The 26,574-nt window shown below is 42.9% G+C and overlaps 1 protein-coding gene across 1 annotated transcript in view; it reads right to left on the minus strand.

Moving 5' to 3' along the window:
* TRPM5 (transient receptor potential cation channel subfamily M member 5) overlaps window positions 1-23,402 on the minus strand; it is a 92,642-nt gene extending 69,240 nt beyond the window's left edge. The window contains 2 exon segments of the mRNA XM_024208914.2: window positions 22,939-23,322; window positions 23,325-23,402. Of these exon segments, the coding sequence (XP_024064682.2) occupies window positions 22,939-23,322; window positions 23,325-23,402 (462 nt within the window).
* Window positions 23,403-26,574: the final 3,172 nt, after the last annotated feature.

Below are 26,574 nucleotides of genomic sequence, written 5' to 3' on the forward strand. Positions count from 1 at the left end.
TGCCATAAGCAGAACTGATTGAGAAACCTGGGGGGAAATATTTTGCCTTTTTTTTCCCCCTCTAAAATTTTAATGAAAATTTCATTGTAAAATCAAAATTTCAGAAAATTTCAGTAAGTTCTAATTCTGAGCTTTTCCACTCTCTGTGAGGCCAACAGATACCCAAACCTAAACAAAAATAACTGATTTTTAAAAGGTGAGCAGTGGGGGGGGAGTGAAATGAGACTTTCCCACTAACCTGTGTGTGTGTGTGTGTGTGTGTGTGTGTGTGTGTGTGTGTGTGTGTGTGTGTTTAAAAACCAACCAACCCAAAGCCCAAACACAATGTATTTGACAGCCTTACTTTAGGTATGGATCAGGTCTAGGTAAATAAATCTTTTTATAACTTTACTATCTATATAAAAGATAGGTATTATTAATATTAGTGGGTCAAATCCTGACCTGGATGCTTACATTGTCTTTAATTTCCAATGTCCATGGAAAGAATGTGACTGACTATACTGTAACCGAAACACAATAACCCAGAAAACTATTTCAAACTAGCCTAGCAAGTTAATACAATTTAAAAATAAAATACAATTGTCAGTGCCACCTACACATAAATCAACATCATTTATACCTAGTGATGGCCTAAGTGTGAATGATTCACTGTGTGATCCAGTCTCATGAGTCACTATCTCTGTGAAGTAGTCTTTTAAAGGCATGCTGTCAGGACTGGGCCATTATAAGATTTGGGGCCTGTAATACCATGGCCTAATACTATAGCACCATTTGTTACCACCCAGACTGCCAGTCCTGAACCAAGATTTACCTGTGTTGGGGGGCTTCCATGTTGTGACTGGTCCCTACCACAGCTGACACTGAAGCTCAGACAGGACCCAAACTAGATCTGTCTTGGTCCAAGCAAACTGTTGGCCAGAACCATGTTTCGGAATGGCACCAATGGCTGGTGTAGACAAGGCCCAGCCATGTTATGGAATAATTTACAATGTCATGTGATACCATAAGTACTACCAGCACACCCAGCATACCTGAGCTATAGCACACGTTTAGGTGTCATTATAATGTATTTGTGTGTAGGCAGGGCCAGATTGTTATATAATGGTATATACAATCATATAATAGTTTAAGCCAGCTGGATTTACTGGTAGAACCCAGGCTGTCACAGGGTTGTGTAAGCCATTTCCTAATATGGGTTAAGACGGTGCCCATTTACGCCCTGATTCAGCACAGCACTTATGCATATGCTTGTTGAACTAAGGCCTAAATCTAGGTGGAAAAGGGTCCCATTCCCACATGGAAAAGGGGTAGGAAGTGGGGAGGATTCAAGTGCACTTTCCACTCCTATTCTAGAATCATAGAAATGTAAGGATGGAAGACATCTCAAGAGGTCATCCAGTCCATTGCCCTGTGCTGAGGCAGGATTAAGTATATCTAGACCATCCCTAATAGGTATTTGTATAACCTGTTCTTAAAAACCTCCAAGGACAAAGATGATATAACCTTCCTAGGTAACATGTTCCAGTGCTTAACTATCCTTATAATTAGAAGCCTAATATCCAACCTAAAACTCCATTGCTTCATACTAAACTGATTATTTCCTGTCATACCTTAGGTGGACATGGAAAACAACTGATCACCTTTTACATACTTGAAGACTATTACCATGTCCCCCTCCAGTCATCTTCTCTCTAAACTAAATACGCCCAATTCCTTCCACCTTTCCTCAGAGCCCATGTTTTCTAAACCTCTTATTTTTGTTGCTCTTCTCTGGACTCTCCTCAATTTAACATCTTTCTTGAAGTGTGGTGTCCAAAACTGGACAGAGTACTCCAGCTGAGGCCTCACCAGTTCTGAGTAGAGTGGAACAATTAGCTCCCATGTCTTACATGTGACATTCATGTTAACACATCCCAGGATGACATTTGCCACCTTGGCAACAGCATCACACTGACTCACCATTCAGTTTGTGAGCCGCTATAACCCCCAGATCCTTTTCAGCAGGACTACTGCCTGGCCTGTTGTTCCCCATTTTGTATATGTCCACTTCCTGCAGAAGGTGCTCCATGCAAGATGAGGTGGGGAGTCAGCATCCTTCCCCTGCTGGCATCATTGGGATTCCCTAGGCATCAGACTGCAATAGCTTTCCCAGAGAGCCCGCTTCATACTGGGGATCCTCCTATGAAGAGGGCCCTAGGAGTAGGGAGTCCTAGATAGAACAGTTCCATTGGAGCCACAGCAACAGGGAGTTGGCAGTTGGGGAGGGGTGTGGATCCTGGGACTCCAGAGCTGGTGCAGAGGCTTGGGCCTGAATGTAGATGGTTCTGACCTCCTGCAAATCCAGTGGGATTTGGGGGTCAATCCAGGTTCATTCTGTAAAGGGAATGCCCTGCCCCCTCAAAGGAACAATGTGTGTGTGTGTGTGTGTGAATCTATAATGGAGATGCCTACAAAGATTCCTTTTTGTAGGTTTTACTACAGGAGTGAACGACGTAGCCCATGGTTGGGTTATTTCCATGGTGGGATTTGAGCATGTGTTGGAGTCATTTGAGCATGAACCATTTTTACACATGGTCCTAGGTAACTTTGGGCTTGTCTACATGAACATGTAGTTTGCGGTAAATTAGCATATGAATCTACCCCACACTAGCCTGCCTCAGACCAACTCTCTGTGTGGAACCTGCTGACGAGCACTAACCGTTCTTTAGTGCATGTTGATCTCATCCTGTTTTAAAGTGGGGGTAGATCAAAGTGCACTAAAGAATGGTCAGGGCTCTCCAGCAGGGGCCACATGGACAACTATTGCTGCTAGATTTACACCCAAGCTTACCACACACTAAATGTTCATGGAAACAAATCTTTAGTTTGAACTTTAATGAAGATGGAGTCAGCCAGGCAACTAGTCACAACAAGGCCTGCAGATGTCACCTGGAGAGCTGTATCCTTTTTATTATACAGTCTTTGCCCTTTGTGTTTATTAGCAGCCCACAAGGGAATTGTCTGGAGTTGTTTGACTGAAAGAGTGGGACTGTGTTGGTCATTAGTTCACAGTGTCTAATTGTAGCATTAACTCCTCCTATATACCAGTGCACTGAGTGAGAGCATAGGATACTGCTCTCACCTACACCCCCACTCTGACTCAGTCACTATTAGATTCCCCGCCCTTCTCAGAAGCAGAATTAATTGGGCATGTAAGCGCGTACAAATACCTTAGACTCAATCCTGTTGCACTGAAGTTAATGGAAGTTTTGCCATGACTTCAATGAGAGCAGGAACTATCCCATCAGTTTTATTTGGCTCATAGTTTCATTAGATCATAGCTTTTAATTAACAGCTTTCCAGACAATGAAGAGGGATAGATAAGTAAGCCATGTCCCCATTGGTTTAGGTCAGGGTTCGGCAACCTTTCAGAAGTGGTGTGCCAAGTCTTCATTTACTCACTCTAATTTAAGGTTTCACGTGCCAGTAATATATATTAATGTTTTTAGAAGGTCTCTTTCTATAAGTCTATCATATATAACTAAACTATTGTTGTATGCAAAGTAAATAAGGTTTTAAAAATGTTTAAGAAGCTTCTTTTAAAATTAAATTAAAATGCAGAGCCCCCTGACCGGTGGCCAGGACCTGGGCAGTGTGAGTGCCACTGAAAATCAGTTCGCGTGCTGCCTTCAGCATGCGTGCCATAGGTTGCCTACCCCTGGTTTAGGTTTTGGCAGCAAGGCCAGCCAACCCTGACCCTTTACTTTTGTTCAGAAAGTATTTTGTGTGGTAGGATATTGCCTAAAATATAATAGAGGTGGCTCCCCTAAACCTCATTTTGGTTGATGAACCAGAAGAATGGATAGTTCCTATGGTCTTGTCTGAACTATACACCTTTTCTAAACCTTGCTCACACTGGTGCAGCTTCTGTAGACAAAGCTCCTATGGCTGCAGCTCTTTTTAATAGTATTTCACTTAAATCTGCTCAGAGCAGTGATAACGTGCCAATAGATGGGGGTGGATGAAACTTTGTTGAGACATGGAGAGTAGAGCTACATCAGGCATTCTGCAGAAGGGGAATGCCTGAAAAATTCAAAGCAATTTGGACTGACTTTTTAGAAGACTATGATTAATGTAGACTCTGAAGATAGATATGCACTTCCCCTCCCATCACTTCATCCTAACCCTCTTTACTTACTTTGTGTGTTATGATGAATCGGGTATGTTGGTACATTTGTTGTATTTGGAAAAATTAATAAATTATAAATATGAAAAAGTGTAGCTATTCTAGTCCGCTCCTCTGCGTCATCTAAAAATCCAATTTAAACTCTGTTCTAATTGTACAATAAATGTATGCAACAGTTGCTGAGCTCAGCTGACATAACTGCAGCCCTATAGATCTGGGTTCAAAGCCTAGTTAAAAAGGCTATGGTTTAACTGGCAATGACTGTGAAATGCATTCTCTTAACTAGGGAACCTCATGAGTTGACAAAGACAGTGCCAGAAAATATACCAAGCCCAGAAATCTTCTGATGGCAAACATCAACTGAAGCAAGGGACTTAAAACAAAACTACATGAAGTGGCTGAGCAATAACGTAGCAAATTCAGAAACCATGGTTAACATTTTCAAGCATGCCTAAGTGATTTGGAGTCACTACATATCTTTGAAAATTTTAACTTATATTGTTAATTGAAATTATTCAGTCTCCATTATAGGAAGACTGATATTATGGGACTTATGTAAAAGATAACTGTAGTGTTTGTATATGTGTAGATAATTAATATAGAGAGCACCCAAAAAAATGGGGCGGAGGGAGGAGGGGAAGATCACCAGGAAATAACCCAAGAACAGATAAAGATATAGAAGCTGAGAGGCTTGTTAATGAACCAAACTAGGTTTTTAATTTTTTGCTACAGAACATGTTGCATGATATTTTGCTTCCTTTTTGTAGGTAAATTTTGAGGTTTAAGGCCAGATCCAGCACTCACTAAAGTCTTCCTGTTGATCTCAGGGAGTTTTGGATTGGATCCTTAAGCTGGTTGACAACATCCCTTTAAAAGTTCCCTTCCTTTTGGACAAACTAGCATGCAAAATGCTAATGCAAATACATATACTTTTCCTTTTCATTTCCAACATCATCAGCTGAAAGCAGTAAACAAAACCTGTGGATATTTGAATATTGTAATTTTAGTGAGTTGACAAACATTTGCCTGTGGATTTTAACCAGCTTGTTTCACATGTGAATCAATGCTGGGGAAAAAGCTGGAAAGAGAAAATGGAAAGAAGAAAGGGCAGGGTAGTAAAAAATGGAAGAAGAAGAAGAGGAGGTAGGAGGAAGAGAATGACAGACAGGCAGAGCCAAACCATAACATTGTTGGTAAAGTGAAGCCATTTGTCATGCTGGGGTGTGGGAGGAGAAGTGTTACATTTGCTATAGTACACTGTGGGAACTTTTATTTAACCCCTTTCAGTGGTGAGTTCTTCAACTCCACACAGGATCACCAGTATGGGGTGGGAGTGGGGTTAGATATCATGCAAAATCTTACCGGAAAAATTTAGTTGAAGTTGACTTGTATATGAACACTGTCATATGGACAGAATATTGGAGGAAGGGCCATAAGCTAAATAAAACCAACAATTCAGAGTTAGGAAAGGCCTGAAGTAGCCTGCTGTGGCTATGCTGCGATCTGCCTTTTGTTGTTAATCTATTAGACATTTATACTTCCAGAACTTAAGAGTAGAATTTTCAAAAGTTCCCAGCATTGGCCTAACTCTGTTCCAATTGAAACCAACTATTGACTTCAATGGAAACAGACTTAGGCCAAGGCAAAGGAATTTAGAAAAGCCCCACCCTAAAAGCGATGCTAAATCCATCTTTAAAAATTACCTTGTTTCACATTTAAAATGGATAAAATAATTTTGCCTAAATTTTTTTACTCCCACAAAATCTTTTCTTATGTATAGGTCTCATCAGGGCAATTATCACAAAAACCATTCCCTTTGCCTCTACTGTTAGACTGATTTTTTTTTTCCACAACTGCCCTTATTTTATAACATAAACTTGTTTACTAAACTAAGCAAATTTTACGTGCAGTTCAAAGAGGAAGTATATGCAAAAGTGAGCATCGCTTTTGCATAAAGCAGAGACACTCTGGGCTTTAAAATGCCAAACCTCCGGAAAATAATCTGTTTTGTTTCTAAAATAAAGCAAAACTGAAGAAATATTGATCTGGTTTTATGCACTCCTTGATATTGAAATATTTTATTATGCAGGCATGGTAATGACTCCATAATTAGTTTTATGTTAAGCTGTTGCCTTTGAGACTTTAAAGCCTCACTGTAGCTCAGACTGCTAGCACAAGTTGGAAGAGGATGTCTGAGTTTTTCTGAAGGTTGGACCTGAGTACATGCAGCTCCCATTGACTTCAGTTGGCACTGTGTGCGCTCAGCCCCTTTAAAAGTCAGAGCCATTGAATGCACTAAAAAGTGTTCCTGGAATAATTATATAAACATCCCAAAGTCCTTCTTTTCTAAAATCTGGGCTGGTGAGTCTCACCTTTGTCCAGATCTTATTTGCAAATAAACAACCATCTGTGCAAGCCTTAAACTCAGAGACACACCTGTCCGTCACAGGTGCACTACAATGAAGTTTGCACTGTTCTACATGTAATATTTTTCTAACTTCGCCCATGAGCACAGCAAGTAGTTCTTCTAACGGCAGCTGCCAGCACACCTACACTCAGTTACTGCTGTTCTCTGGCACTGCTTCTCAGCCTCCTTGACTCACCAGGTGGGCTGAGCACAGAACCAGGTGAACCAGGGAAGAACATTGGGAACAGTGGGGTCTGGGAGTAAGAGCCTGTGGCCAGCATAAAGGTGAATGATCAGTTTTGGGGGTACAGATGGTTGCTTAAATATTTGGGGAACAGAGGGAGAGAACTGGTCTGAGAATCACCTTTTACCCCTAGTCACAACATCCATCTTAAATACCACTATTATTAATGTCCCCTGGAATTGGGGAACATGTTTCTCCTCCACTCTTACAGTGCTGGTCTACTGATCATTCTTTCGTGTGTCGGATCAGGACTTCCCCAGAGCAGACTAGAGGTCCTGTTCTGGCAGAGGAAGTCATGCAAGGACTCACCAAATTCCTCTAACACCATACTGCAAGCACTGTAAAGCCTTATAGTTGACCTCATACTGTGCCCATGTCCACCCAACACACTGTCCAATTCACCAGTGCACCCATATCCTGACTAACGCTATGGTCAGAATGCAGGTTCTGTGGTAGTGTGACTTAGAGGAACTGAGTAAGGTGATGTGTGAGGGTGAAGGAATGTTACAGAAGTTTCCCCTAATTTGACATTTCTTTGCTTTAAAGGGCTAGCCTCACTGGGTTTCTCATGCCAGCAACCTTTAACTGGGTTTTATTGAGGGTGGGATTTTTTGGGTGTGAGGGAGGAAAGTACCTATTTAGAATCTGTCATCCCTTAAGGCCTGATCCAAAACCCACTGAAGTGTTTTACAAACTGGGCTAGAATCACCCACATCTGCAATGGGTGAAAACCAGCTGTGTGCAACAGAAGATTTCGCCCCTGGTGAGAGGTTGGCAGGGGTTTTTTTTTTGTTTTTTTATTATTCGTACAATTCAGGGGTTCCACGGAGGGGTGTGTGTGCTTAAATGTATGGCTGGGCTGCGGTAGAGGCTGCCAGTAGGGACTGCCCAGATGATACACTTGAAGCAGCATGTTTCCTGGGTAGCCTGGCTATGTTCCCTCTACAGCCCAAGTTGCCCACTTTCTGGGCTGTGTTAGCTGGCTCCTGGCCTGCCCACGGAGATGATGTGGTGGACATCTTGTGCCATGGTGACCAATTATGGGGAGCACTTTTTACTAGGGGGGATGCACAGGTCTAGTTTCCATGGGTGAAACCTGGCAGAAAATTGATTATATAATCCACACACCCAGCTTCGGGAAAGAAATGCATCCGTTTCTTGGGTGGAGTGTGGGAGATATTTGCTTTGGGAATATTTGTACGATTGTAGCTACACAGCTGCAATGCCCACTGTAGATGTGCTGCACCAGTGCAAGCCCCATATTGCATTGCAACAATACTGGGGAGTTGCAGTGGTGCAATAGTGGTACAAATATTCCCAGTACAGACAAGCTGTTAGGCAGGCAAGCAGTACATAGCACATTGTGGAAAAATGACGAGAAGGATTTTGTTTTTTTTTTTTGGCCAAGGATACAAGTTTAGATCCCTGCTGCTACAAGTAGTTCTGTGGAGTCTTAATGTTCATGCAGAAAAAATGGAAACTGTGCATTAGTCTAATCCCGAATACACCCACCTGTCCTCACTTGGTGCCAATCACCAAAGCTCCATTGAATTCCATGGAGATATGTCAATTTACACTAGCTGAGGAGAATCTGGCCCAGTAAAGCTTGGTATGATCTCTGAACTCTTTCAAGTAGCTGTTTTCCATAACAAAACCCATCAATTGTTTTCTGCCTTTGAAGATGGCAGTAACTTAATACTAGCATTATCCTTACAGAGGAAAGAAAGTATCAGAGGGGTAGCCGTGTTAGTCTGGATCTGTAAAAGCAGCAAAGAGTCCTGTGGCACTTTATAGACTAACAGACGTATTGGAGCATGAGCTTTCTTGGGTGAATACCCACTTCGTCGGATGCATGTCTCATGCATTCGACGAAGTAGGTATTCACCCACGAAAGCTCATGCTCCAATACGTCTGTTAGTCTATAAGGTGCCACAGGACTCTTTGCTGCTTTTAGAGGAAAGAAAGGTTAAGTTGACCCTGCTGCCACTTGAACTTCTGATTTCAGGGGGTCAAAATATTTCAACTAAGCCATCTCCTCTGTGGCAGTGGTTTGGCATTGTGCAGGCAGGGAGATGAGAGAGTAGGGACGCTGGTAGAGCTTCAGTTATACCGAAATATGCTTGATTATGCAGTCGGAAAGCGGAGAAATATTCACCCTCACAACAGACAGTCAATCTGTTTGTGGAGAATGAGAGGGATAGCTGTTGTTATTTTTTATGAATAGTACATGTACCTCAGTTTACGAGCTTGACATTTTCTGTCTGACTGCTGGAAGGTGGAATTAAAAGGGGCGGTTAAGAAGCAAGCCGGAAATGAACAATGGTCAGAGATGAGACCTCCCTGGGTAAACAATTTCAAGCGAGCTAGGGGAACAATGGCTGTACTATTAATTGAGAAGTTGCTCTTTCCAGGCACCAAAAGTTACACAGCCATTTTGCCAAGACCAGAGTCTAGAGATCAAAAAGATTGTCAGCAGTTAAAAGCACCTCTGAGAGAAAGGAAGAAGGGAGTTGCCACCAGCTACTGGAGGTGAGACACTGACAGAAAGACTCAGAGAGGCAGAGAATACAGCAGGGCAGTCAGATTGAAGCAGAGGCCCTGTGGGATGTGTCCAAGGCAGTTAAGTTTGCCTAAGGTTTGAGGGAAGTAATACGGTATAGGCAAGACCCAGGCATGGAACTTTTGTGGTTTTTAACCCTTTTCTATGCTTGACATATACCTCTGAGTGTATAGACAATACCTTTGTTTAGAAGGAGCTGTTCTGAGACCCTTTGATCAGCTGTTGATCACATGCACCCAGAGAGAAGTTACTTGCAGGTGCCTGATTCATTTGGGTCTGTCATGTTAATGTGGCTGGAATTGGGGAGGCTGCCATTCCAGGATCCTTTCTAGGAGTGATAGACACATGGGGGACCCAGGGATGAAGGTAGCAAAACCTGTCACCTGAGCAATGCACTCATAAGGGATTGTAAAGGGGTATAAGGCACTGCTTGCCCTATAACCATGACAGCATGGTGGGAATAAAGGATGTAAATTGTTATTTGTCCCTTAACTTCAGCAATTTACATAGCTGATAACCTGCCCCCCTTTCTTGAAAAATATTCAGATAAGAAAAAGTGACTTTTATGAATTATGTAATGCAAAATCTAGAAAAGTGTGAAAAGTCATGCTTCACCCATCACAAAATTTTTGTGAAGCTTATCACTTAATAATTTTTGCAAAACATTCTTGGGTCCTGGAATGTTAGCAATGGAAGGGCAAAGTTAGAATAGAGCTGTAGAAATGCAAAGTTTTATTATTACTGGTATATTAATTATTACTGATACATTGTATGTTCCATCTACATTTATTTTTGATTTCAGTGTACATAAAATTAAAAATATACCTAACCTAAAATGCTTACTATTATCAAATATGAAATTGCCATGCAAGTCTATCACTTCTTAATTTCCATGATTTCAGGAGCATTTAAAAGTACAGTAAACAGCCACAGTGTATAGTCTAGAAAATTTTTGTTTGGATTCGTTGGATTCTCTCTGCAATAGGGGGATTTTCTCATGGCCAGGTAAACTGGCTTTAGAGGTGTGTTGTACCACACTGCCTGCACAAAGCAGCTGCATCACAGCACAGAATCTGGGCCCTGGAGAAGAGGTGGGCCCCATCCAGAGTTTCGATTTGTCCCATTACAAAGATAAATTTGGAGATGTTCAGATCCTGGATTTTGATTTTGACCCACGTCTAATATAGAGTTCACATATGCAGTGGGGAGTGCAATAGTAGACTTCTGTAGAGGTCTAAAGCAGCTCAAACAATCATAGTAAACAATCCTTAATTAATATAACAACAACACTGAAGCAGACATGTTTGTTTCAATGGCTGAACCAAACAGTGATGAATATAACCCTGCATTCAGTGCATAGACAAAGAACATTATACCTGTAAAAACTTATGTCCCAGAAATATTCCCAGGAAGTACTGTCACACACACACCCAGTGCTCAAATGGAGAGGAGGGTAGTAGTGGATATTCTATATCTTCTCTACTCGCTACTGCCCGGTAGAGCAAGAAAAGAGAAGAGACAATGGAGCATGTCATTGGTTTCCTCCTCAACTTGAGCACCAATGTCACTTTCAAAGGCTTGCCACGAGGGGTAATAAGAAGGAACCTCCATTCCTTTTCCAGAAAAGGAAAAGTTTTAAAGGCCAGAGGTGAATTCATTTAACAATCTGAACGACTTCTGCAGAGTCTGCACAAGGCTTATTGTGCATGTGATAATTTATATATTATAAATGAACTTACCTGCTGGTTATCCTTTGCAATGGGCATGACTGGCCACCTGCACTATTGAAGTTGCTATGCAGTGTGTCAGGTTAAAAGGCATTGAATGCTGCTTCCTTTTCCTATTGTGAAAGGAGAGGTTTCTGGTTTAGCTGGTGCACCCTTCCTATTAAACCTATAAAAGTAAAAGAAAACAGCAGCAGCACCTGCTGAAACCAATCGCTGTACTCAGGGAATGAATAGGAGCCGAGTCAAGCAAATGTGTATGCAAATAGTAGATATGAATGTCTCTGCATCAGTAAGGGGTAAATGACCATTAGAATCTGACATCTAAAAGGATCACACTTTAAATATTTATACATTTTCTAGGTGATGTGTTCAACTAAATGCACCAGAGTGGATGTGGAATTAATGTACAGTAACTTCCCACTTAACGTCCTCTTGCTTAACGTTGTTTTGATGTTATGTCCCTGCTCCATTACAGAACATGCTCATTTAAAGTTGTGCAATGCTCCCCTATAACGTTGTTTGGCCGCCTGCTTTGTCCACGGCTGGCAGCCCTCCAGCGCCTCCCGCCCGCCCACGGATCAGCGCCTTCCCCGTTCCCCCCACCTCCTGCCCACGGCAATCAACTGTCTTGCGGCATTCAGGAGGCTGGGGAGGGAGGGGGAGGCTGCGCGCCGCATCCTCGCTTCTCCCCCCAGCCTCCTGAACGCCACAAACCCACTGATTGCCACGGGCAGGAGGCTGGGGGGAGGGAGGAGAAGCGAGGATGCAGCGTGCGGAGTAAAGGAGGCGGCGGTGGAGCGGGTAGGGGAGAAGAGGCGGGTTAAGGGTGGGGGCTTGGGGGAAGGGGTGGAGTGGACAGGCCGAGGGTTGAGCCCCCCACCCCCGGCAAAGTCGGTGCCTGTGCTTTCAAGAACAGCAAAAGGAGCAGCCAGACAATCCATCCTCTTCCACTGTCTGACTCCACCACCTCAACCAAGCTTCATACTCAGCAATGATGATTGTAGTATTAAATTGTTTCTTTAAAATTGTTTAAAATGTATACCTGTATTAAATTGCTTGTTTAAAAGAGATATAATGCCTTTTGTCTGGCCAAAAAAAAAAAAAATCCCTGGAACCTAACCCTCCCGCCCCATTTACATTAATTCTTATGGGGAAATTGGATTTGCTTAACATCATTTTGCTTAAAGTCGCATTTTTCAGGAACACACCTACAATGTTAAGTGAGGAGTTACTGTATCAGTGAAGCTAGTTAACTCTCTGAATGTCCTTGCCAAGAACCAAGTGCCCTACATGGGCCTCTCCTCAGCTGCAGAAACCCTGGTACACCCTCCCCAGGGCACAGATGCACAATCCAAGTCCTCTCTTAACTCTGATCATTAGATTCCCAGTCAAAACCTCTTCAAGCTGCAGAAACTCTCCTGAATCTCCCTGAAGATAAGTAACTTCAATAAGCAATGCATAGAGCTTCCCTACATAAATGCAATACTACGGCTGGTTAGTTTGCATTTCTTTTACTACCAACAGATTATATGTTGCACCAAAATCCTTCCTTTCAGTGTCACAATGCTGCTGCTGCCTCCTTAAGCAGCTTTCTGAATGGGGTTGTTGGATACCTAGGGCCAGATCCTCAGTTGGTGCAAATCAGCATAGCTCCATTGACTTCTATGGAGTTATGCCAATTTATACCAGCTGAGAAGGATCTGGCCCAATAAAGCTTGGTGTGAACGTTGAACTCTTTCAGGTGGCTGTTTTCTATGACGCATCCCCTCAATTGTTTTCTGCCTTCTGAGATGGCATTAACTGCCATGGTTTGTACTTTTTTTGATTTGTTGGGCTTCAGGCCTTCCAGGGTTAAGATAATTTATGTCCTAAATCCCCAGTCCTTGATACAGATCTTGCTATTCTCCTTAGGCTCTAAATTCACCTGTCTTGCCTCTGCCAGACTGGATTCCTTTCCTTTATTTGGGCGGGGCAAGAGGGAGTAATTTTGGAGAATGTATTCCCCTGTGTCAGACCAGGTCACAAATTAATATGAAAGCAGGAAGACATCCACACCCTGTCTGTTGAGGAGAACAGCAGGTTTTGTTTGTCTCATGGGGGCCTGCATAAGTCTTCTGGATTGCTTTAAAATTTTGTGTGTGTGTGTGTGTGTGTGTGTGTGGATGTATGTGTGCGCGCGCTTGTCTGTTTTCCTTCCACTGACTATTTTGACTGTAATCATGTTTCTGTTAATGTTTAAATTCCCATATCCAGAATCGTGTTGAATTCCATTATGTCATAATAAGTTATTTTTTTTTTCTGTTATAACTACAGTAAAACTTGCTTTAAACAACCAACCAACCAAGGGATTAGTGGGGGGAAAAACAGTCATTTACAGCTGTGCTCTAACAGTTTGTCTAGATAGCAAATTAGTACACAGCAAACTGGGGTGTAAACCTACAGGGCACTAGCATGCTGCTCACTAAAAGGTCCGTGTGCACTTTGTTCTACTCCCATTTCAAATGTAGAGTAGATCAAAGTGTACTAGAGCTCTCTTAGTGCATGGTTCCAGGGTCCATGTGGCTTGCTGTAAATTTACACCCTCGCTTGCCACGCACTAACTCACCATCTAGACAAGCCCTAAGAGCTGAACTAAATTGTGTTATGCAACTTTGAAGATACTGATTTTTTTTTTTCAAAAATGCCTAGAGATTTTGTGTTCTTCCACTTTGGGGGCCCCTGTTTAAGGCACCTAGAAGAAAGCTTTAACATGTCTCAACCTGGGCTCCCAAAAGTGGAGACAGGTGAAATCACTAGTCACTTTAAGAGCTTGGTTACTGTACATCATAGTAGTCACTTAAACTAGAGAATTGCTTCTGAAAGGAATGTGCCCTTCAGCCCCAATGTACTCTCTGTCTAGGGGGAGTTGGGAGGGGATGGCATGTAGCTGAACACACCAGCTTCATGGCAGCTGAGGTTTCCCCTCATAATAGGGGAATCATCAGCTGAACTTTTAAGGAAAGTTTCAGGTCATTTTGCTGCACACAGGAGAGCATTTTGCAACAGCAGCAGGACCAAGGATTGGGTCTCCTATGTTTGAAGAAAAGCATGATTTGCCTATTATACCCGTCATAGTTCTGATTGTGGATTATGCTTTGCTGTGCTCACATATTGGCACAACAAACCTGCCAATGTAATAGGGTATGAAACGTACATCCCTTTCCCTCAGATAACAATCATTAGAATAATTAAACGAGGCATTCTAAAGTTTAATGCATTTAGTTGAATTTCAGACATGAGCTCTTGACAACAAAGTTTTCTTGCTGGAACTCCTTGAGCACTTCAGATGGAAACGGATGCATTTCTGCAATTGTAGATGGCACCCCACCTTGCAGAGTTTGTGTGATCATGGCTTATGAAGATTGGCAGCAGACACTTGAAGGTGAAGCGATGCAACTCCCAATTTCCTTCTCTCTGGACACGGTTGAACATGAGCTGTAGGGCTACTCTTCCATGTACTGCCACCAAAACCTGAGGTTCACATGACCTTCACCTTTCCTGTTCACAAACGTGGAGGTGAGATTTCAAAATCTTTGTGAGGTATGAACTGAAGTGAGCTCACCATAAGAATGTGACTGGTCAGCTTTGATGATATCCACTTTGAGCTCTTGATCATACGCTGCTATAAAGTCCAAGAGTTGTAGAAGAAGTGGGCTCCACGGTGCTTGAAATGTCAGTTTGTGGATCTGCATCACCCTGGCATATGATTGGCCATTCATATCTTGTTCTGTTGGGTTTGGTCCATGAGCTCCACTTTCAGTACAGGCATCTGCTAGCCCTGAAGCCTGTGTGTGCTGGCCTAGACATTTCTGAAAGTTCATTGAGATATGGAGCCTTATTATGGAATAAGCCACTCCCTCTACTGTGATGTGGCCCCTTTTAGTTTCATCAGAGCTTCGCCAATATTAGAACCACATATTTCTGCCCAAGCAAGAGTATTGAGGGTGTACAGCTCGTGGGCAGGGGTTTGAATGATTGGCAAGTATCCAATGGTAGTTATTTCTGGTTCTGTTGTCACGTGCAATTGGTTGAAATGTGGCCATCCACATTTTGGGTTCTCATTTTGATGTTTAACGATAAAGGCCATATCAGAAACTCTTACCTGCACTGCAGCTTCGCAGTTTTCTTCAGATTCAGAGTTCCACTCTCTGCAAACACAGTCCTTGAATACTGGTTCTGCTCTATTATTTCTTACATTGGCTGGTATGATTGTGTCAATTGCATCAGGAACGCTGTGTGCTGCTGGCTGTTGTCTTTTTAGATCACCCTTATGGAAAGTTAAAAGTTAAACAAGTAGTTTTGACTTTGTTGGCTAATGGAAGGTGCACTCAAGACCAATATGCTTTGATGGCCATTCCTTTGCACCGCTCACACCATATATAGCCATACTAAACACATTGAATTTCATGGATTCTTGTTTCTCAAAGTTCTCTTCATCCCATTGTACTCAAGAAGAGACTGCCCTTCATACAGCAGGTGGAGGAACGTGCAGGGCTTAATTTGTAATGAAAGAGGTGCTGGGGCTCAAGCAATTATTTTACATTTATAACTGATGCAGCAAGCCCAGACATGCCAGGGCTATGAACAGGATGTAACAAATCAGGTGATACTTGCCTTCAGCAGCTATGAGGTTATTTACTCCAGATACACAAGCACTCATTTTGTGGTCCAATACAGTTGCCTTCATTAACGGTTAACTCATGTTGACTGTAGTTATAGAGATGAGTCTCTGTTTAGGATGCACTTCTTCACAAAACATGCATCATCTCCAGTCCATAGTTTTCACAGTACTGTACTGTCTTGCATTATGGACACTGGTGATCCCAATAAAGACACTACAGCTTGCCACACATGAGACATCAGTTACAGATGTTTACCTATGCATTTTGCCTTTGTTAGTGTATTGGGCATAGCAATTTCTGTGCCACACAATTGATACTGTCAGTACTGAATGAAAGAAGGCCCAATTCTGTCAATGGCTTCTCTGTATTTGACGACTTGCTGTTTTTTTCCGGTGACCATTGCCTCCCTTACTCTGAGCAATCCTTGTTCACCTGCTTTACTCACATCTTCTTTACTTGATTCTGGGCAAATAATGCAGAGACTGTAGGAAGTTGGTGTGGCTCTCTTGAGACTTACTACCAGTTCCATGGTTTAGCTACAACTCTAACCAATATAAGTGTCCTAAATCCCTGTCTCATCTAACTACTGTTGCGCTCTCTTTTTGTATCCCCATTACTTCTACGTTAATTCTATTCTAATTACAAAGCATTATGTACCATAAAACAAATACTAAGTATGCAAGAAAAGGAGAAAGCTAGGTGTTATGATAACTTATTTCTAATATTTTGATGCATGGATGACTAAATGCCATAAGAAGTTGAATATTAGGGTGCAATAGGTGGTAAAACAATGATGTGTTCTCATTTTCTGTTCTTAATAGACTGAAAAGGAATTATGCCAAACAGTTTGATGCTGACAAATTCACACACACGCTGTTGATATGTTAAACATTTCTGGTGAATTTTGGTGGCCATATTTGTTTGCAAGTTTGAGGATCTAAACATCAAAATTCAGCTTGGTAACAACTATTTTCGAAATCAGAAGGTTCAAATTATGTTAGAAAATATTGTTACCAACTTTTAACAAAAGATGACTCTAGACCCCTTATAGAGAAGTGATTCTGAGATTTTTGCCTACTCTTTTGACTCATTCGGGAGACAGGAAACTAAGTGCTAAGAATTTATTCATTCATGTCCTACTCTGAGAAAAACCTCAGCACCTTCTCTCTGTGTGAAAACGCAATGAGACAGAAGATCGTAAACCCACCTGCAGCGCACTCTATGGTCTACTTGGCTATGCTAAATTAGCCTGCTGCCTTAGCCACTAGAGGGACCCCTAGGAATATAATATGCAACTGTATTGACAATGGCAATTTTTAAATTTTAGACATTCAAAAAAAGAACTGCATAGTTCAAACAAAACATGTTTTATTTAGTTTATAATGAGCTCTGAAATAGCAGGAAAATCAGAATTAACTGGCTCCATGTTTTGCTGCTTCAGGCAGGAAATGAAATTTCCATGTTGCTTGGATTTCCCAGTAAACTCCAAAGCCTATTTAAAAAGCTGTTTTGTTTTTTAATGTGAAGTGAGTGGTTAAATATAATAAAATTCTAGGGTGAAATCCAAGATCCATTGAAGTTAATGGCAAGACTTCCATTGTATCTCCAATAGGGTCAGGATTTCATCCCTAGTGTTTGGAGGTGTTGAGGGCAATACTCCATGTTACCCATCAAGCTGAGTTCTGTGCAGGCAATTAACAAAATAGTGAGGATCCTTTTTTTTTTTTAATTAACTAGAATAATTACCGTGGCCCTTGATTTCATTTGAATTTTAATAGCTCTTCACAAGCCTAGGAGACCAAAGCAACCATAGATACTGTGATATGCTTGCCAAAATTGATTTCAAATTTGTTGTTATATGCCCTGCCAATTACTGTGAATGTTATTTCAGTATTACCAGTACACATCTTGAGAGCTTTGACTTCTGAGTTCTCTGCCTTTTCAGTTCTCTTTCAACACATAGAATAGATGGGGAAAGACTATCAACTTGATTCTGACCTCACACCAGTCAGTGTAACATCACTGACCACAGCGGAGTTACTCCTGATTCACACCAGTGTAGTGGACAGCAGAATCTGTCTGTGTTCTTCAGTCAAAAAGAAACAGAGATGATTGAAAGTTCTTTGCAGCAGGGGCCATCTCCTTGTTAAATGTGCTAGAAGCTGTACATATAATGGGGCTTGAATTCCTTACTGGGCTGTGTAGGTGCTATCACAGTACAGATAAATAATAGCAGCATCAATTACACTTTTAATTTGTAATACAGCTGTGGAATGTAGAGGTGGTTTGGGGAATTCAGAGTATTGTAATTGAAACTCCTTGTCTCCTTTTTTGGGTCAGAAACTCTTTGACATGGTTAAGGCAACCTTCCACAGACCCACAATTATATCTTGGGGCCTAGCACCAATACCTTTGGTCTGCTCAAGGCCCCACCTTTTAAAATCATGGACAGCTTCAAGTGAGCATTTCTGAAGGTGAAACTGTGGTCCTTTCACAAAGGGAGTCAAAGGCCAGAGTGAAAGGGCTTTGCAGGAGAGAAATGTATTGGTAATAAGTGCAGAGTTCTCCCCTTATCCAAGAGGTACACGGCACCCACAGAACAGCTCTCCCACGGCATTCTGGGCCAGTAGATCTGTATTGTGTTTGGCAATGGGCCAGGGTAGTGACAGGGGTACCCATAAATTCCCCTTCACATTGCTGCATAGAGCCACACAAGGGGTTGAGGAGTTCCCCCAGCAAAAAGCTTCACATGGCCCAATTCCCTGCAGAGTACTAACATGGTAGGCCTGATTCTGTTCTCATGTATACATGTTTTACAGTGGTGTAACCCCACTGACTCAGTGGCGATATCCCAGATTTGATTTTCTCCAGTGTAATGCGAGAAGAATTAGAATGGACATTTCCATTGTGTTTGAACCTCTTTGCCCCACAAAGGAGGCAGGAGCAGGAAATTATGTAAAAATACAAATACACAATGAATGCAGAGAATGTTTTCAACCCCAGTATTACCTCTGTTGTCATATCACATCTCATTTCTTGGCAAAGTTCTTTAGGATACCGGTCTGAAAGGCACCATAGAAAATCAAATCTTATTGTATTTCAACTAACCAGAAATTCCAGCTTGGTGGAGCTGGCCATTGTTATAGGTCAGCTCTGACTTACCTGTTTTGTTTGTTTTGGTTTTTAGTATAGCTTTCCCACAGGTTCTCTGGTTAAAGCTGGATTTATAAGAGTCTCTCTTTGTAGTGCTGGTATACAGCACAGAGAGTTAGAGGTATATGCCCCCTCTCAGTACCTGTGCATAATTCCCATTACAGTTAACTGGAGAGCCACGTACCTTTCAAAGGCCGAATAGACCACTGAGTATTATCTGCTGACATGGGGTCTGATCACCCCTGGGTTTGAAAGTGGGCTGCTAAATGGTCTGAAGAAGGGGAAATCATCCTTCCCTATCTTTACTTTGGAGGACTTGGATGAGGGGCTTCGTGATCAGTGGAAGAGCCATTGTATTTGCTAATTCAAAGGCCTGTCAACAGTGTTTACTTTCTTTTATTTCACAGCAGCATGGGAACTGGATTGTTTGAGAGTGTGCAGAACAGAACAGTCAGTGATTCAGTAGCTACCACTCTGAGTCCATACTGTGCCAGTGGTCAGGTAACTACATTCTCCCTGCCTAAAATTCTCGCTGCACATCCACATTGAGCTATCATTCTTCTTCAGTTTCTGTTCTGGATTGGTCTGCAGTGTTGCAGTGCACTGTTAGCCCAGGTCTACTCTACAAAGCTTTGTTGGCATAGCTATATCAGTCAGGGATATGAAAAACCCTAGCGACATAGCTCTGATGACAAAACCCCAGGGTAGGTGCAGCTATGCTGGCAGAAGAGTGCTTCTTTGAGCATGACTAAAATTGTTTTGAGAAGTGGTGTTGCTATGTCAACAGAAAAACTCCTTGTTGGTATTTGCTGCATCTACACTAGGGGGCTCTGCTGGTATAGCTGTACCACAACAGCTATACTAGCAAAGTATTTGTCATGTAGACAAGGCCTTAGCAGCTGCTGCATTTCACCCCAATTGGGGGTTGCATTTCAGCAGTGGGCAAACAATCCGTGTGTACTGTATACATTCTAAAAAATTGCTTTGGGATCTCTCAGGATGAAATGTGCTCTAACAATGTAAGATTGCTATTGCTATAAATATATATGAGGGGTGATAGCATGCACTACTAAATTTTAGTATGAGAGTCAAAGGTCCCAAATACCTTGGTTCAACTTTATTATTTATTTATATTGCAGTAGCATGTGATAGTTCAGGATCAAGGCCCTAGTATGTTACTGTGTACACACTCAGAGACTATCCCTATTCCACAGATTTTATCATCTAAATATAAGATGAAGCAACAGGTGGGTAAAACACACAGGTTGGGGAGCATACGGGTAACAATGAGACTGTTATGATTAGTGTAATAAGCGAGACAAGGTGGGTGAGAGAATATCTTTTACTGGACTAACTTCTGTTGGTGAGAGAGACAAGGTTTTGAGTCACAGAGAGCTCTTCTTCAGGTCTGGGAAAGGTACTCTGATATTCCCTCACTCACCTTGTCCCTCTGATATCCTGGGACTGACATGGGTACAACTCCACAGCATAATGTAATAAGCAGCAGTCAGAGCACACCAGCCACCTAACCATTATCAATTGCTTATTTTTTCTCCCCACTTCGGTTACTAGAGTTTTTATGATTGACACTGGTAGAGAAAGAGAAGGCCTACTTTAATAACTTGTTTCCTGATGGAAAAATGATACTGTATTTGACCAGATTGTTGCAGGCACAGAGGCCCGAGGACAGCAACAGCGGGGTTCGTTGCCCGGCGTGCTTCGTGCCAATAAACATACCGGGGTGGAGAAACAATCAAAGTTTATTTGAGATCTCAAAGTGGTGCAAGGAGACAGGCAAGTCTCAAATCGAGCACACCAGCAAAAACAGTTTCTTTCCTCTTATACTTTACAACTAAGCCCCCCCCTCTCCCCCTCTACCACCCCCCCCGCACACTCCCCCTCCCCTCTCTACCGAAGGCATGTTTATACATTTAAGCCGTTAAATCATTCTAGGGCTATAAATCTAGCTTGTTAGTAACATTCCTCTAAACAGTTATTTGGTTCTGTTTACCCTTAGTTTATTACCGCTTCTCCAGCTAAAAACATGCAAACCTCATCATTATTGCTTGGTACCTAGTATGAGCAAGGTCGTAATTGGTAACTGGCTATTTACACATTCCAATTCCTGTCCTTGGCTCTTGAGGTCGATTAGAGTTAAACATGGAAGGACAGAGTTTAAACATGGAAGAACTCTGGCTAAGGCAGGCCTAGTAACCCCAACAAGATGGAATCAAGTTACTTTACTCTTTAATGGATGCTCATTGTTTTCCAAACCATTGGCCATTTTTTAACATGCCGGTCTAGTAAACAGGCTCTTTATTGTCTCTCTGACCAATAATACATTTAAAAAAAAACAGGGACTGGAAAAATTGCGCCTCCTTCTCTGTTCCATATAGTTTTAAGTGTGAGGAAAAGAATCTTGTTCCTTGTGCCCACAATATGTGTGATAAGACCTACTGACACATCGGTGGTCCAGCCAAAGCACCAATTTCAGCTAGCTATTAGGTGCATGATTTAGCACTCAGTATGAACAGGGGCTTTCACGTTCAACTCCATTTCATCTGGTTGTGTGTGGACCTTTGGGATAACTACAGCCAGCTGACATGGAATTGAACATGAGTCCCTGTATACAATGTGTGTTTAACATTGTATTAGTTACAATGACTCTTCATAGTTTGTGTTCTCCCACTTTGTCTATAGAAAGTCCTAAAAAGTCTGATTTTTTTCAGTACTGCAGAACACTTGCAGCTCCCATAGATCTCTATGAGAAATGTACATGCTGAGAACTATTAAAAGTCAAGCCCTTTCTGTGCCTCATTTTTCTCATCTGCATAATGGGGATAACAATACTGTCCTAGCTCAAAGAACTGTTGTGAAGCTTACTTCATTCATATTTGTAAAGTGCTTTGAGTGACACTGATTCAAGTTGGACCTTAGAGTTATATTTTATATTTCTAGTTTTAGATACAAGAATGATACATTTATACAAATAGGATGATCACACTCAGTAGATTATAAGCTTTGTAATAATACCTTACAAGAGACCTTTTGCATGAAGCATATTTCAGTTACATTATATTCACACTCATTAGCATATTTTCATAAAATCATATGGAGTTCAACGTCACACGGAGCATCAAGCCTCCCCGAGGAGCTGGCTTGGGAGATTCCTCCCTCTTGGGCCATTGCTAAACTGCCAGCCCCTCCTGCCTGGGGCACCAGCCCCTCCTCCGGCTGGGCTCCAACCCAGTTAACCTTTTGAGGGCTCGGTTTGCTCATCCTGTCCCAGAGCTTTTGGCACTGGGCCCACCTGTGGCCCCTCTGCCCATACTAATTACACCTCCGGTCCCGTTGGTCCCCGGGGCCGGTCGGTCAGCTCTGGTATTGGCTGTGCCTCTCGGGAGGGATTTATCCAATACTCCCTTCAGGGAAGCCCCTGTGTGACCTCCCTTCTGTACTGATGTGGGCCTGTCCCCCTGGGATTCCATTCCATATCCCGACCTGCTGTCTACAAACTCGTCAGCCAGCAGCCCTGAGTGGCGCAGGTCCTTTGGCCTCTTGTCCACCAGCCACATCCTCAGGTCAAGGGGACAGAGTTCATATAGTTGCTCCAGCCCCATCAATTCAATCACATCCTCCTTGGTCTGGGCCCTGGCCCCATTCACCCACTTGCGGGTGTATTCCGCCATCAGCGTGACCAGTTCCAGATAGGTCATCCCCTGGGTCTTCTGCACACTCCAGAACCTTTTCCTGTATACCTCGGGGGTCTGCTCAAACTTGCGCAGCAGGGCTTGTTTGAACAGTTCATAGTCCCCTGCTTCCACCTCATCCATCTGGCTGAACATCTCTATGGCTTTGGGACCCAGTAAGGGGGTGAGCTGCCGAAGTCTGTCTGCAGGGTCAATCTGGTGCACATTGCAGGCCTTCTCAAAGGCAGTGAGGAAGGCATCTATATCATCCCCTTCCTTAAACTGAAGCAGCACTTTTATATTGGAGTTCCCTGCGGCCCACCCCCACTCACCATGGTAGGGGTCTCTCTGCTTCTCAGCTCCGCCATCGCCAGTTCATGCTGCCTCTGTCTCTCACGGTCCTCCTGTTCCTGCCGTTCCTTCTCACGATCCTCCAGCTCTTTCAGTTTCAATTCCATTTCCAACTCCAACCATCTCAGCTCCACCAATGGGGAACTCGGTCGGGAAGATCCCCTGCTGGTCGGGTAGGTGGATCCTGGGACTGCCTGGCTTCTTTCATCCCCTCCCACATCCCCGGTTGGGTTGGTGGCTGGGATGACCCCTGAGGCTGCCTGGCTGTTCCCAGCCTCTCTCGCAGCCCCAGGTTGGTCAGGAATTGGCTCCTTAGAGCGATCATTCTCTTCCAACCGAGCAATCAGCTGTGCCTTGGTAAATCTTCCAATGCACAGCCCCGCTCTCTCTCTCTGCACAGCTCTACAATGTCCTTCTTAAGGAGATGGTTATAGGTCATCTCCATGCTGTTCCCAAGGGGTCACAGACTCACAGGCCTGTGCTCTCTCAGCTCCCCATGATCCCTGGGAGGAACCCCTTCAGTGCGACAGCCCTTCTTGGGGGTCCACTCTCACTTGGGGGTTAAGCCATAGGCTCCTCCGCCTCCTGGAACCGCACCTCTCGGACCCTCCAGCACGCCTGTCTCTCACTAATCCCCCTTTGTTTTACTGCTCCCCAGTCACTTACTGCAGGATGCTCTGTCCACGGGGTGCAGTTTGATCCCACCACTGATACCTGTTGTCACAGAGTCACCGAGTGATGCTCTGGAAATACTCCATACGAAGACAGTCAGGACTCTGGGGGAGCATGCCTCCTCTCTCTGAACATAATGTCTCCAGGGCAAGAAGCTTACACAGCTTCAACCTTCCTGGGTCTGACCTCAGAGCATTCAGCATTCCCTTTTCACACTGTGTGCTTCCCACAGCAAGTTTGCACAGGCGGGGCTCCTGGGGAAGCCAGAGGGCCCTGCACCCCAACTCCGCAGTCAGACATGACTCTCAGCCAGCGTGAAACAGAAGGTCTATTCGTCGACAGGACCACAGCGTAGAACAGAGCTTGCTATTGCAGACATCAGTGACTTTCAGCCAAGTCCATCTTGGGAATCCTAGGCCAGACGCCCTGGATTCCCCCTCTTCCAGTCCCCCCACGCAGACTGCCAACCTCCAGCCACCTGACCTCCGACACCGCCCTTCATGCCCCTCCTCCTTCTCTTTGTCTCGCTTCCCGGGCCAAAGGTGTCACCTGGTCGCACCCCGCTCCTGGGTCTCAGGTGCAAATAGCTGGGCAGTCTCACTTGCCCTGAGGGTCTCACACACCCAGTTCCCACCACCTAAGTATTGGTGCAGTACACAGGGAAACTAAGGTACACACAGTATTAGTATAGGACAGTAAGACTCGCATGCAACATAACAACTTATACATGCAAATTATGATATTATATAAGTGTTATTGAATCGGAAGGTTTGAGGCAGAAAGAATTCCTAGAGCTGTGGTTTCAGGAAGACCTATTGGAAGTCATCAGGCGAGGGACTTAAGCAACCTCTCTTTTGTTGGTGCACCTTTGTGCCAAAGCAATTTCTGAATTTGCTTCAGCCAGCAAGAGCAAACCTGTTTCCAGAAATATTGTAATATCCTTCTGGCAACCACAGATGCTGCCAGTATCCAATATCCAAGTGCAGAAGTTAAGATGTTTGTGGAATTCCGATGTTTGGAAAGAGCAGCTAATTTCTTTGGAGCTCAGTCAGACACGCTGATTACAGTGTGGAGGAGAGAGAGAGAATGTGACCTATATAAAGAAGAGAGTTTTGACAAATGTGTGATGCAATTAGATGATGTAATGATATGACCTCTCTTTAAAGAATGAAGTCAGATGCTAATCTCAGATGCCTCTGCATTTACGCATACATGCATATAGTGTCACACATGGCACTGGTTTCAGAGTGGTAGCCGTGTTAGTCTGTATCAGCAAAAAGAACGAGGAGTCCTTGTGGCACCTTAGAGACTAACAAATTTATTTGAGCATAAGCTTTTGTGGGCTAAAAATAAATTTGTTAGTCTCTAAGGCGCCACAAGGACTCCTCGTTCTTTATACACATGGCACTGTATGCAACATCAAGATACTGGCTGAATCCTATGCAGCTGAGACTAGAATCTGGCCGAAGTGAATTAATGAAGAACACAGGTGTGTTGCAGGTCCTGTTGAGGTTTCTGGTTCCTCTTCTGGAAATATTTTCAGAGGAGCCATTGTGAAAATTGCTGGATAGTTAAATAAACAAACCAAACCAAAGGGCAGGGGGGAAAACAGGCTGGCATTTGCCAAAACAGGCTTGAGACACAAATAGAGCGCCTAGCTCAGAGAATGGTTTCCTCTTGCCTAGTCAAGGCTGAGTGTCTCCCTTAAAGCTTAGGCTGGATTTTATAATACTTAACTATTCACCTTTTGCCCCACCAGCCCTTGCTTTAATCACAAAGAAAAAAAAATTAACAAAACCTGATGCAACATAGGAGGTGCTCTTCTACTACAGGCATTTCCAGCTCCCTTATTCCTACACAGATGTACCCTCTGAGCAGGGCTCTTGGATAAAACAAGCTCCTCCTCTTAAATAGGCAAATATCTAGGGCTTATGTTCTTTTTTAAAATTAAATAGAAGCTCTCAGTCACACTGATAACAGCAACTAGTACTGGGCAAACAGTGTAGAAACCATTTGCGATCCTTTGTTGAATATAACTCAGAAAGTCACCTGGATGGTATTCACAGCCTTCTGTGTGGATTTTTCCATTAACATTTGTACAAGTGAATTTTCATTTCCAAGAACAGACCTAGAAAGCAAGTGTATTTGCAGATATGTTCGCAAGAGTCACTTGATCAAAAGTTTGAACTGGAAGTGACTTGTTTGGTATATTCTCCTGTTGATAACCATTTCAGTCATTCAGTCAGGGAACTGAAGCATTAATTAATATGTGAATGAGGGGACTAAGCAGACAGCACAAATAGCAAATATTGAAATGCTTTTCATCATAAAAATGTAGGCCCCAATCTAACAAAGCTTTTTGGCATATACTTAATTTGAAGCACATGAAGCCAGTGGGAATACTCATATGCTTAAATGCTTTGTTGGGTCTGGGCATTAGGGCCTAAATCCTGGGCACTTTGTAAGGCCTAGAATTCCTGCAAAAACCAAAACAAAAAAACAGACTTGAGTGCATCCCCCAATACATGTAAGCCAGTGAAGAATCATAAAGAGTAAGAGTTGGTCTCAAGGATGAAAAAGTGTATAAAGGTAGATGTGTGCTCCATATGTTTAGGTAAGAAATGTTAGGGGGTGTGGGCATGAAGCTCTTAAAAATTGATAATCGTAGTAGGTCAATCTTCTCGTTGCTTTTCCAAACAGCCTCCAAAGTCAGGTTTTATCGGCCATCTCTGGTATGTGCTAAATAATACGTTCCTCTATGTTTCCTGTAACATGACTACTTATCTCTACCAATCATAGTCCCAACCTCACCGCTATATCTGCAGACAAATTAACCCTTAGCAAAATGGTATTTGGTCAAACCAATTTAAACCCTCTAAATTGTAAGCTATTTTCTGTCTCATTTTTCTTTAAATAAATTAACATAAGATCATACTAACAAACAT

The sequence above is a fragment of the Terrapene carolina genome, unplaced genomic scaffold (genome assembly GCF_002925995.2).
Source record: "Terrapene carolina triunguis isolate 2854851 unplaced genomic scaffold, T_m_triunguis-2.0 Scaffold171, whole genome shotgun sequence".
In the NCBI taxonomy this organism is placed as follows: Eukaryota; Metazoa; Chordata; order Testudines; family Emydidae; genus Terrapene; species Terrapene triunguis.